This window comes from Sceloporus occidentalis, unplaced genomic scaffold (assembly GCF_023333645.1).
Source record: "Sceloporus occidentalis isolate IW3139 unplaced genomic scaffold, rSceOcc1.0.p SCAF_2, whole genome shotgun sequence".
NCBI lineage: Eukaryota > Metazoa > Chordata > Lepidosauria > Squamata > Phrynosomatidae > Sceloporus > Sceloporus occidentalis.
In genome coordinates this window covers 147,416,839-147,429,345 of record NW_028316982.1, presented here as the reverse complement: position 1 = coordinate 147,429,345, position 12,507 = coordinate 147,416,839, and the positions used below count along the sequence as shown (strand labels likewise).

At 42.6% G+C, this 12,507-nt stretch overlaps 1 protein-coding gene across 4 annotated transcripts in view; it reads right to left on the bottom strand.

Annotated features, from left to right (window-relative positions):
* Window positions 1-12,507, bottom strand: part of LOC149319134 (UDP-glucose:glycoprotein glucosyltransferase 2-like) — a 104,038-nt gene that overhangs the window by 29,149 nt on the left and 62,382 nt on the right. For all 4 annotated transcript variants that reach the window (XM_089511160.1, XM_089511161.1, XM_089511163.1 and 1 more), the window contains exons 22-26: window positions 11,885-12,016; window positions 9,229-9,356; window positions 7,023-7,118; window positions 2,974-3,076; window positions 1,048-1,127 (exon numbers count right to left, since the gene is read on the bottom strand). In XM_089511160.1, the coding sequence (XP_089367286.1) occupies window positions 1,048-1,127; window positions 2,974-3,076; window positions 7,023-7,118; window positions 9,229-9,356; window positions 11,885-12,016 (539 nt within the window). The remainder of the gene's footprint in view (window positions 1-1,047; window positions 1,128-2,973; window positions 3,077-7,022; window positions 7,119-9,228; window positions 9,357-11,884; window positions 12,017-12,507) is intronic.

The following is a 12,507-nucleotide window of genomic DNA, read 5'->3' as shown; positions in this document are numbered from 1 at the left end:
ATTTCTATGCAACAAATTGCCAGTGAAGCCCTTGACAAACACAATTTTTTTCACTATCAACACATGCCAAAAACATGGCAATTATTATGAGCCCCCTGAAAATAGAATACACAGCTCAGGGTGCAGCATTTGCCTGCAGAATACCACTGTCCTATTATATGGTTAAGTCCAAGAGCCCTTCACAAATGTGAGGCATACCATGATTAATTTTCCATCCAGAACTCATTTTATGTCTGGGAGAAAGCAAAATACAGGTCACAGAAATGCATAATAAATGATCTAATTATTTTGATAAAAGGAGCAAGTTTGCTGGCTGTTGGTCACAGAGTATAAAGCAAATACAACAAAATGATAAATAAATGAGCCAAGTAATATGATGAGTTCGATAAGTGGTTCTAATTACAAGGTTTATTTTTAAGAGGATATACTTAAAGGACAATATTGCTGCACTGACACTCTACTAATGTCATATGAACACTAAAGGAGACATTGCTGCTTTTCTGTTAAGCATTTTTCCAACAGAATATAGCTAACCTATGAGTATACTTATTTAAGTGAGTATCAATACTTGGGCATGTCGAAATGGCTATGATTTGTGTAGTAGTAGGATTCTAGGACAAAGATAGCTTCAAAGAGGGAACTCTGGATACTGAGAAATTTCAGAGTACAAAAACCTCCAGGAGAGTGTGGAGTAACAACCAGATGTTTGTATGGCCAAAGAAAGTTAACATTCCATAGGAGAGTTGGGGGACTTTTTTTTCTGTCAAAGGCCATTATTTCCACAGACGTAATCTGCTGAAAGCCACACAACAGTACTGTTTCCATCCCAATTAAAAGTGGGTTGTGCCACCCCTTTTGTCACATGCTTTCTACCTGCCAAGAGACCTATTCCCAACAGTCTGTAGTGATGACTTGGTGGAAGGATTTTTATATTACTCTGAGGAGCATAATGTTCCCATCCTGCCCTCCCAACAAGTTTGAGAAAACAATAGCTATCTGGAAATCATTAGTGTACATGATAATAGTGCACTTTCATATGTGACTTACCCCTTCAAAGGTGCTTCTGACAGTTTAAGTTTGCAGTTCATGAAGAGCCTCAGCCTCATGTTGACAATTTGACCAAGTACCTAATTTAAAAAAAATATCACATTAAAATCAGATTATCTTGTGTGGAACACCTTCCATGTCATAATTAAATAGGAAGCTTCTATTAGTGCAATTCCTTCTGCTTTTTGTATGAAAAACCTAATTCCCTAAATCCCCAATTCTGCTTTTTCCCTCAGCAATGAAGTGGGCCCACAAATGTCCAACAAATAAAATGATAAAAGTGAAACAAACTACTTTTATTTTGGCATAAGCTTTCACGGACTATAGTCTGTTATCAGAAGAAGTAGATTGTAGCTGCTGAAATCTCAGTGCAGGGGTGAGCAAAATGGTGTATCTTTTCTTTCTCTCCCAAGCAACCACACTATAAAGAAGCCATAATGATATTTCTGGGGGAGAGATGCCAAAACTAGACAAGTTCTTCTGATTGCACAAATTCTTGTGTAAAACTTTACATAAACTCTTCTCAAGAATATTTTTATGACCTATGACATTATTTTGTGCTAGTCTGTATCTTCCTTATTCACCTATCCTAATATTGTAACTCTAGCCCTGAAACAATGTGGGCTTTTATTGTAAGAAGACCTCAGCTAGCACTGTTGCAAATAGTCCATGGAATAGTTCTATCACAGTAGTCTAGATCAGACTCCTACTCCAAACTGCTACTCTCAACTAGGGTAGATATACTGAATAAATGGAAGCCAACACAGGGAGCCAGTGTCATGTTGTAGTTTGAGTGTTGGACTAGGATAGTGGAAAACAAGGGTTCAAATCCCCACTGAGCCATGGAAACCCATTCAATGGCCTGGGCAAGTCATAATCTCAGCCTCAGGAAAAGGCAAAGGCAACCCCCTCGAACACATCTGGCCAAGAAAACCCTGTATTAAAGAGGCCATAAAGTTACTTGGAAGGTAGACAACAAGAACACACATTTAAGCAGCGCCATTGATTCGGTGGATCTGCTTTAATTGGGAAACAGCAATTGGATCTCACCTGGTGTATTTTCCCATTTTAGGGCCTAAATACTATAAAATCACCAGATCTCATCTAATCTTGGGCACTAAGCAGAGTCAACCCTGGTTAGAATTGGATGGAAGACTGCCACTGAATACCAGGTGCTGTAGGTTGTATTTCAGAGGAAGGAACTGGCAAAACCACTCTGAGGATTTCCAACCTAAGAAAACTATGAAATTCATGGAGTCATCTTCCATCAACAGGTGACACTGCAGATTTAATTATTCTTGAGTTAGTCCGTGGCATGGCCAGGAAGGGCATGCACATGCTCCTCCTGCTCCTCTTGGGTTTTCCTCCTCAGGAGAAAAAAGCACAGGAGGGAGGAAGCAGCCGGTAATGTCATGCACACCACCCTCCCACCTTCCCTCATGCTTTGGTTGGCTTCCCTCAGTCAGCCAAAGCATGGGGCGGGGGGGAAGAGAAGAGTGTGCATGTGCCACTCCCACCTTACCCTGTGCTTTGACCAGCTTCCCTCAGCTGGCCAAAGCATGGGAGGAGAGGGGAAAAGAGCACACACACACCACTCCTGCCTTCCCCCACATATTTGTGGTTTTTCCACTTTCATGGGGGTCTTGCACTCCTTACCCCCATGAAAGTGGAGGGCAGACTGTATTTTCCTATTTTACCATCCAAATGACTCCTTTAAGTAGACTGATTTGAATGACAGTGACTAGCCCAAAGGGAACTGGCAAATTTCACAAGCAAAGTGTAAATTTGCACATGCACACAGATCACAGCTGTCAGTTGCCATTAAAAATACGTCTTGAAAATAGCTGTGCTACAATTGCTAAACTAGCTTACAGCAAAGATAATCATAAAGCTGGAACTATATACATGAAATCTATATGATCTTACAAGTAGTAACTGTGACAGCTTCTGTGCTTCCCTTGTTAATGGATCTACAATTCCAACAACATCAAAGAAGGGTTCATTTTGCTGCGGATCTATCTTTAGTACACTATGGGGAAGAACACATCAAATGTTAAAGAGAAATGAAAAAGGGTCACAAATGACTTTAAGGCATACCATTCCAAGAAAATATCATACAATATAATCTTTTTGTATTTGTAACCACTTTATGAAAACACTGTGATCCAACAGACGAATGGCTAACATTCAACATCCCTTTCGAGGCCAGTGATGTTCCAACAGGTGCGGCTCGGGAGTTCATGTCTACCATGACAGCCATGGGCCTGTCTCAATTGGTCTCAGGGACAACGCATTGCGCTGGTAATACTCTCGATGTGGTCTTTAGTTCGGACATGGAGGCTCCGTGGGTAGAGATCTCTAAAATCTCTCCCCTGTCATTTCCTGGTTGAGGCTCGAATCAAGGCTTCTACCTTAAGTCCCCCTGGGGGTGGCGGACCTATTAGGATGGTCCACCCTCGAAGGCTGATGGAACCCAAAAGGTTCCAAGAAGTCCTAGAGGGGTATACGACTGGTACTGACGGCGATTCTGTTGATGCCCTGACCAACATCTGGGATAATAACCTCTCCAGGGCTATACACAGTATCGCTCCCAAGTGTCCTTTCCGGCCTGCTTCCAACAAACAACCCTGGTATACGGAAGATCTCAGGGAAAGGAAGCGGGCTGTGCAACGACTAGAGCGTAAATGGCGAAGACATCAGCGCTTATCTGACAGGACACTCCTTCGCTCTCATTTGAAAGCTTATGGAGTGGCAATAAGTGCAGCAAAGAACTCGTTCTATGCTGCACGTATTGCGTCCGCAGAGTCACGTCCAGCAGAGCTGTTCAGGGTTGTGAGGGAGCTAACTCAGCTCCCTCCCTCCCTGAGCCCTATTTTGGTACCATCCAAAGCCTGCTGTGACGATTTTAACAACTTCTTTGCGGATAAAATCTCTCGGATAAGGGCTGATCTCGACGCCAGCATTCATGCAGATCCTGTAGGTGAGGTCTCCGAAGCGTCCGTGGCCCCTGTTGTACTGGATCACTTTGAGTCTGTTAGTACTGATGAAGTGGACAGGATTCTTCGAAGCGTTAAGAAGACGACATGCTCTCTTGATCCCTGCCCCTCATGGTTGGCAGCCCAGGGGGGAAATGCAGTGTCTACTTTGTTACACAGCATTGTTAACACATCTCTAGGTGAGGGCCAGTTTCCATCGAAACTGAAAGTAGCAGTGGTTAAACCCCTGCTCAAAAAGCCCTCCCTAGACCCCCTGATTCATAATAACTATCGGCCCATCTCGCTGCTACCTTTTCTGGGGAAGGTGATCGAGAGAGCAGTTGCTTTCCAGCTTCAATCGATCCTGGATGACACCGATTTTCTAGACCCATTTCAAACCGGCTTCCGGGCGGGCTATGGAGTTGAGACTGCCATGGTTGCCTTAGTTGATGACCTCCGTCTGAGCATGGACAGGGGAAGCGTGTCCCTGTTGGTGCTCCTGGACATCTCAGTGGCTTTCGATACCATTGACCATGGTATCCTTCTGGAACGCCTGGGGGAGTTGGGTATCGGGGGCACTGCTTTGCAGTGGTTCCGGTCCTACCTCTCGGGTAGATTCCAGATGGTGGAGCTGGGAGACTGTCGCTCTGATAAGAGGGCCCTTACATCTGGTGTCCCTCAAGGAACGATTTTGTCTCCTATGCTATTTAACATCTACATGAAACCGCTGGGTGAGATCGTCCGGAGACACGGGGCGCGGTGTTATAAGTACGCTGATGACACCCAAATAGTCTTCTCTGTGTCTCCGACTGATGCAGTAACTAAGGCTGGTATCTCTCCTCTAGATGTCTGTCTGGCGTCGGTAATGGGCTGGATGAGGGAAAACAAACTCAGTGTGAATCCAGGGAAAACGGAGGTACTGGTGATAGGTTCCCCTGCTCCGGGTGGTGAGATTTGTCATCCGGTCCTGAATGGGGTCATGCTCCCCTTGAAGGACTCGGTGCGCAGTCTGGGAGTGCTCCTTGATTCGTCGCTCCAGCTAACATCTCAGGTGGATGCGACGGTCAGGAGTGCTTGTTATCAGCTTCGGCTGATACGCCAGCTGTGTCCCTACCTGGGCCAGGGGGACCTTGAAACTGTTGTACACGCTTTGGTAACCTCTCGATTGGACTTCTGCAATGCGCTCTACATGGGGCAACCCTTGTACCACACTCGGAAGCTACAATTGGTTCAAAACATGGCAGCCAGATTGGTCGCTGGCAGATCCAGGGCAGACCATATAACACCTATCTTAAAAGATCTTCACTGGCTGCCTATTCGCTTCCGAGCCCAATACAAGGTGTTGGTGTTGACCTATAAAGCCCTAAATGGCTTGGGTCCAGGGTACTTGGAGGACCGCCTCTCCCCATATAGTCCGCCTAGCACACTCAGAACATCTGGGGCCAACCTATTGGAGGTCCCTAAGTCTCGTTTTGTAACGACCTCACAGAGGGCCTTTACTATCTTTGCCCCCACTTTGTGGAACAAGCTCCCTGTACAGCTTCGTTCCTCTGCATCGTTACTTTCTTTTAAAAAAGATTTAAAAACACACTTATTTCGGCTGGCTATCTTTGCCCCAACTACCTTAAAGTTGTTGTCTTATCTTTGCCCTGATATTTTGATTGTTTGCTTCCCGTCCCTACTCCTCTGATGATGTTTTAATTTTTATATGTAATATTTTGACTTGTATTTTATTGTCTTCTTACCTGTAAGCCGCCTTGATCACATTGTGGAAAGGCGGGGTAGAAATAAAGATTATTATTATTATTATTATTGATGCTTGATCATTTAGTAGATCAAGCTGATGGCATTCACTGCCACCAATGAAAAGAACTGTGTAATAAAGTACTGGAAAAATATGCATACAGTAATTCTGTTATGGTAACAGTACTACTGGATCAAATGAAGACTCAATAATTAAAGAATAACTAAGGAATAATAGACAAAAGGTTTAGATATAGCAGGTGATCTATTTCTAAATTCTAGGTTCATCTGAAGGAGAAGACAGAACCTCAACAAAGTATTGCAGTGTAGGGTGTTGTATCCTTTCCCAGTGCCAGCATGTAATGGAAACAGGACATGCTTAGCACTAATTCTGCTATTTCTGTGTTTTCTCCACATACAAGGTTTCTTCTACTACCCAATGTATGCATTTATTAATTTGTATTTCTGCAAAAGGTGGGAGTTCACCAAGGATATTACTACCTCCCTTTCATGTGTGTGTGGTACAGTGTTGACTACATGAGCACACTCTGTACATGTGTAAATGTACCTGAGTACACATGCCCAAACATCCAGAAATAGAGGGAATGATAGAAGGGGATCAAAGAACATTTATTGTCATCTCTCAATTATATGACAATCTCTTTTTGAAACAATTTATTTCATGTGTCTATCCCAATGTCATCATGAAGGGTCTCCATTTAGGTACTTCTGAACCATAATAGCTAACTCTACCAGTAGCTGCTGAATTACAGAACTCTATTCATGCTATTTTTGCAACTTTACACCTTTGGTTCAGGCCACTGACAAAAAAAAAGAACCTTTGTGTTCTCACTGACTTTTCCTTAATAAGGCAGATTTCCAGTCTTTTCTCTCACCCACCTTCATCAGGTCTTAATTTACACACCTCTGGTACTGCCAATTTTGCACATTTATAATTGCAGTTGTCTTAATACTATTATTGTTTGTAAACAACTTTGCAAAGTTATTTGCTAAAAAGTGGGATACTGGGTAAATAAAGTGAGATGTAAGCTTTTTCCAAGTGTGGTAGCAATTAAGCCAATAAAAATGCAATGAATTGTTTATTATCTGTCTTCTATTTGTGCCAAGTATTATTCAAATAAGCTTCATGATATTTTGATAGAAACTTACATACAACTCTACACATATTAAAACAATAATCAACTACAAGTGAATTGTGAGGAAATATTAGAGCACAGCTCTTCAGAAGCTTGCTACCTGTGTTGTTCTTTAAGAAATTCAACATCTCGGCGAGTATCCATTTTTGGCAATGAAGAAAGAAGCGCATTCACTTTCATTACTAAATTGCTGCCACTAAAGAGAAGGGGGAAAATAGATTTATTCATAGATGATGGCAAAAATCCTCCATCTTTCAAAGAAAGCAACAGCATCACATCTTGAAGGCTTTCTAAACCCAGAACATGAGAAGGGATGGCAAAGCCTATGATACCAGCATCCCTGAAACATCACAAGAAGGATTTGGAAGAGCAAAGAGAAAAGATGGTTCTTAAGAAGTATATTTAATTGTGCATGCTGCTCTTTGGCTGGAATCACCCTAAATTTTGTTTGTCTTCCTACAATAAGGAAGCCACAATAGTTTAAGCCAGAAAAATATAATTTGATCCTCAATAGAAATTCCCCTTTTATCATTTTGGCTTTGCTTAAGCAATTTAAGATTTAGCACCAGATACTGTCACATGACTAAAACTCTATTTTAATAAGAAATCTCTTCCTTTATTAATAAACCTGGAAGCAAGAAGTAATCAGAGACTGATCACTCTAAATTAAACAGTCAGTCAAATATATTCTTCCTATTTAGCTTTGTAACCTTTTTTATCCACACAGGCTGACAGCGGGGAACAATCTGTGTGAAGAACTTTTCATTCCTTATCCTCTTTTCAGGATTTGGTTCTATCCACAGCAATGTACTCTGGCAGCAGTGACATTACTAAGGGGGTGCAGCCCACACCAGGTGACATCGCAGAAGAGGGATGGTACCCCATCTGGCCCTCCTGCTGAGGAGTGGAGATGGTCAAGTGCACCCATCCCAGCTTTGCCGCAGTGGCAGCAGCCTAATCCATACCCCTTGTGACCTTGCTGCCACAGGGCCACTCTACCCCTGCAGAGAATGGTGCCACAGCAGTGAAGGGAGAGAGCCAAGCATGACCCTCCCGATCTTGTTGCCGCAGAGCCACTCTAACTCTGAGGAGAACAGTGCCGCAGCAGCAAAGGGAGAGGGCACGGCCCTTCCGACCTCACTGCCATGGAGCAACTCCACCTGTGAGGAGGATGGTGCCACAGCAGCAAAGGAGATGGGGCGAGCACACCATTTTGGATGCCACTCCCCAAAGCCCTGCCCCTTGCAATGGGTAACACCAGGGGTGGGGACACCACTGTCTGGCAGACAGCACCTACTCCCATAATGTTTGTTCAAAAGTCAAAGGGTATAATTAGTGCCTCAGCAGTGGCAACTGGTGACTTCCATGTCAAAGGTTCTGTATCAGCTGTGTGTAGCAGTGGAAGATCCAGGGGCCAATTGGGGAAGGTCCAAGACTCTCCCATGTCAGTGCGGTATTGAATTCACTCCACAGGTGCTATCCTCAGTGCTGAACCAATTCAGGAATAAGGTTCCCGAACATCCTTAGACAGCTCACTTGAAGACCTGGAATGGATTTACTGTACTACCTCACTGATGTGAGATCCACCTCCTGAAGCTGAGTCCAAGGTAAAATGTTACTTGCTACCGAAGTTTTCATCCTTGTAACACACACACACACACTATTCTGTTAGCATTTTGGAGGGGAAAAACAACAGTAAAGACTATTTTCTTTTCTTTTGAAAATTAAAAATTAGTTTAAATGGTTGCTCTGACTTCTTTGTTTTTGTTGCTGTCTTTATGATATTGTTTGTTTTATGGTGTTTTAAGATATAAGCCACTTCAAAGGGCCCCAGAGGGATAAGAGCAGCCACAGTTTCAAAATTATTGCAAAGTGTAATATCAGCTAAAGGTGCAAATGTGGTACTAAAAGAAAGTAGTTCTCGTATAAGATTTCTTTTACACTTTTATATCAATATCAAATTAATAAAAATAAAAAATATGGCATTTACGCAGCAATGCTATACATGCCTACTTGGAGGTAGAGTTCACTGAGTTCAAGGGGACTTTTTTCCAAGTAAAAGACTACAATCTTCAAAAATTAACCATACTAATACAGATAGCTCCATACTGTTTCTTGATGATAAAGCTATTTGAAAAGTAGCAGATATCAAAACTTAAATGTCAGGAGTCAAACAGTGTTGGATCTAAAGGAATTTATTTTCAAAGTTGCAATGTCTTAGCTATGCTGTGTCCAGTGAAACTCTGCAGAAAATATGCTCCTGCACCCCCCCCACCAAAAAATGCATTAAAACCCAGGAATGTTACCGTTTACTGTCAACATCCATTTCTTTGACAAGCGCTTTAATCTTCACAGCTCCTAAACTTAGTGTTACCTTCTCCAACAAGTTAAAATCTTCTGCACTTAATTCATTTTCTTGTAAAGGGCCTATAACCTGTACAAACAGAAGATGAGACACTGGCATTTATCATTAGATTAGGAATGTACTGGTTTTGTAGTTTAAAATGGAAGGCATATGCCTTCCATTTTAAACTACAAAACCAGTACATTGAACTGTGTCTGAAAACACACTAGCAGTCACTAAAACTCTAAGTCCTGTCAAAATAGATTTTGTACCACCAGTCAATAGCCTTCGCATGCTATGCTGGATCAACAAGGTTGTTAAAACAGTGTTCAAGGGAAGACCTATGTAAAGCATACTGTGCTACTCTACCATTTATGTTACCAGGGTGTGGGTAACTGGGGCTGGATCTCACCATAATATGTAAGGAATCATAGTCAACAAGGCAGGGAATACTCAACTTTGAACAGTTACTCCTCACTCAAAACCCCCTAATACATCCCTTCTTCTGATAGCTTGAGCTCTGACAACATCTGCCTCTTATCTGGCTGGAAATGTAAGGTTTTAAGAGCAAGACTTAAGTCTGCCATCTTCTTAAGGGGATGTATGCTCCTGCACCCTCCAAGATTTCTGAAGTCCTAATTCTTTGTCCCGAGAAAAAGCTTCATCACTAGAGGAGGAAGAGCCCTCCCCCACTAGACTACCTCCCCTGGGTAGTGTCACCTGTGGCCTCTTTTATGTTTGCGTTTGGACATATCTCAAGAATACCAATGGCATCTATCTTCCCTCTGTCACTTGTAGGGCTCTTTCCAAAATACGTCGAAAGGAAGGAACAAAGAACCTTTTGTTGGAAGTATTTTTTTTTTTTTTTTTTACTGTTGGGTAACTAAAGTATGCATCAGACGGGTCAGAGCTTCTCCCTAGATAGTGGTTTTATCGATTGCAAGATTACTTCAGGTCAAAAGCCCCTTACTCCTGAATAGGGTTACAATGATATCTCTGACCCGATTAGGGAAGAGATGAGGGACTCTGAAACAAATGCTTCTGGCACCACAGGCTTTCCTTCTCTGCATCTAGCCCCGCTCTCCACTGGTGGTGTGGAAGAGGGAGGAGGGATTGATAGAAGAGCCAAAGATCTTTTCAAGAAATTCCCTTTCAACCTAGTAGTAACCCAGAAGTGGGCTTTTTTTTTTTTTTTACTTATAGCATCTGTATTTAGGAATACACTCACTGTTATATCAGAGTAATATAGGGGAGGCATTATGTGGAAGGTAATTTAGCCAGTCCTATGCAGGAATTCACAGCTAAAGCATCCCCACAGGTGACCACCCACTCATTGCTTTAAAGCCTCCAATGAGGGAGAGACCATCACCACCAATGTGGTTGTTCAGACATCTCCAGGAAATGAGGAGTGTTTTTTTTTAATTTTTTTTCTTTGTCTTAGTTCTTGTTGCTGCCTTTTATCCTTTTTAAATGTATGCTGTTTTGCTCACTTAAAATCTCTTATTATTTATAGCTAAAAAAAGTAAGCCCACACAAGGACTCCGTTTTTTAGTAGTGTTACCCCATGATCTGGCCTTCGGCACCCCTCCTCTTTTTCAATATCAAGTTGATATCAAGAGAGATGTTTGAGGCATGTGGCTGAGAGTGCGCTCCCAGTGCAGGAAACTAGCCAGACCATATAAGAAGCTCCATGACTACATTTGGTGATCTGGGAGGCGCAGCATGGGGGATGCTCAAGAGCACATAGCTAAGGACCAAAATCTGCATAGGAGTGATGGTGAGTGACAGACCTAGTGTTTACAAGTGAACAAAAATCGAAGTATACTTCCCTCTGGATGCAACACCCCAGAGACATTTACACTGATTGCCCGGCCATTCACAAGCTCCCTTCTCATTCTTCTCTCCTGGAAACTTCATTTTAATCCCCAAATCTCCCCTAGGATATGTTTTGCCCTATAAATATGCCTGCTCAGGCACCACCAACTGGGACTCGTAAAACTGTCAGCATTTCACTTGACTCTTCAGCATTGCTGGCCACGCCATGATCCAGTCAGCTGCTGAATCATTTTACTTCACAGTGTCCCCTGACGACTGGAGCTCCACTTTTGGAATTGGTACAGTATCATCCAATGCAATCCCTTAAGTAGCTATCTGCTACCAGCTTTTATACATTATTTCTTGGTCGTGTGCATGAGTGAGTATCTTTGTAATTGAGCTAACAAAATCCCCCTATTACATATTGATTGTGGATGCCCTCTTGGAACGCTTTTGGGTAACAGTAGGATGCGTTGAAAAAAGAGACAGTGGAGAAAGAGTTGCTAAAGAGGTGAAAAGGGACTAAAAGGGAAGCTGTTGGTCTGAGATGCTGGGGAGGTCCCTTTGCTTGGAGGAGTAATAGAAGAAATGTGATCCTGACAAGTAAGTGGGAGGGTGCTTTTAGGAGGAGAGAGAATACAACTCAACAGTCAGTGGAGAAAGAGTATTCGATATACATTTTCTTGCTTCTTATTTACTGAGATAAGTGTAAGAAAACAATGATGTAAACTCAGGGGATCAATTCAAATGGAAGTGGGAAAACAATCAAGATGTGAAAACTGTGCAGCTGCTTCTTGACTTACCCTGCCATTACTGATGACAGCCATTTGCCCAGGAAGCAGCCTAAGAACCTCCTGACAAAATATCCGGTGAGCCTGAATCATATCTACACCCAGTGTGTGGTATTTCTTCTCAAATACATCACCATCCATGCCCTAGAAGAGAAGGTATAAGATGGCATCTGGTCAGGAAAACTAAACCAAACATGGTTAAAATCTCTGCTCTAAGGGAAGCTGGATGCAAAATCTAGCTTTGCAATAAACAGGTTCCCAAGTATTTAATTAAGCTTCTTCTTGTAGCTTAATGATACAACAACCTTGTAAGGCCCTATTAAGGGAAAACCCATTTTAAAAGAATGATCCATTCTATTGTTGATGGGGCAGGGTGTCATCAGTACGCTGATGACACCCAGATATATTTCTCCATGTCTTGGTCTTCAGCTTCGACTCCAGATGGCGCCTCTCCCCTCAATGAATGTCTTAAAATGGTAATGAAGTGGATGAGAAAAAACAGACTAAAATTGAATCCAGATAAAATGGCGGTACACACAGTAGGGGCCCCTAATCCAGGTATTGTGATACAACTACCAGTCCTGGATGGGGTCATACTCTTCTCTAAGGACTGTGTTCACAGTCTGGGGATGCTT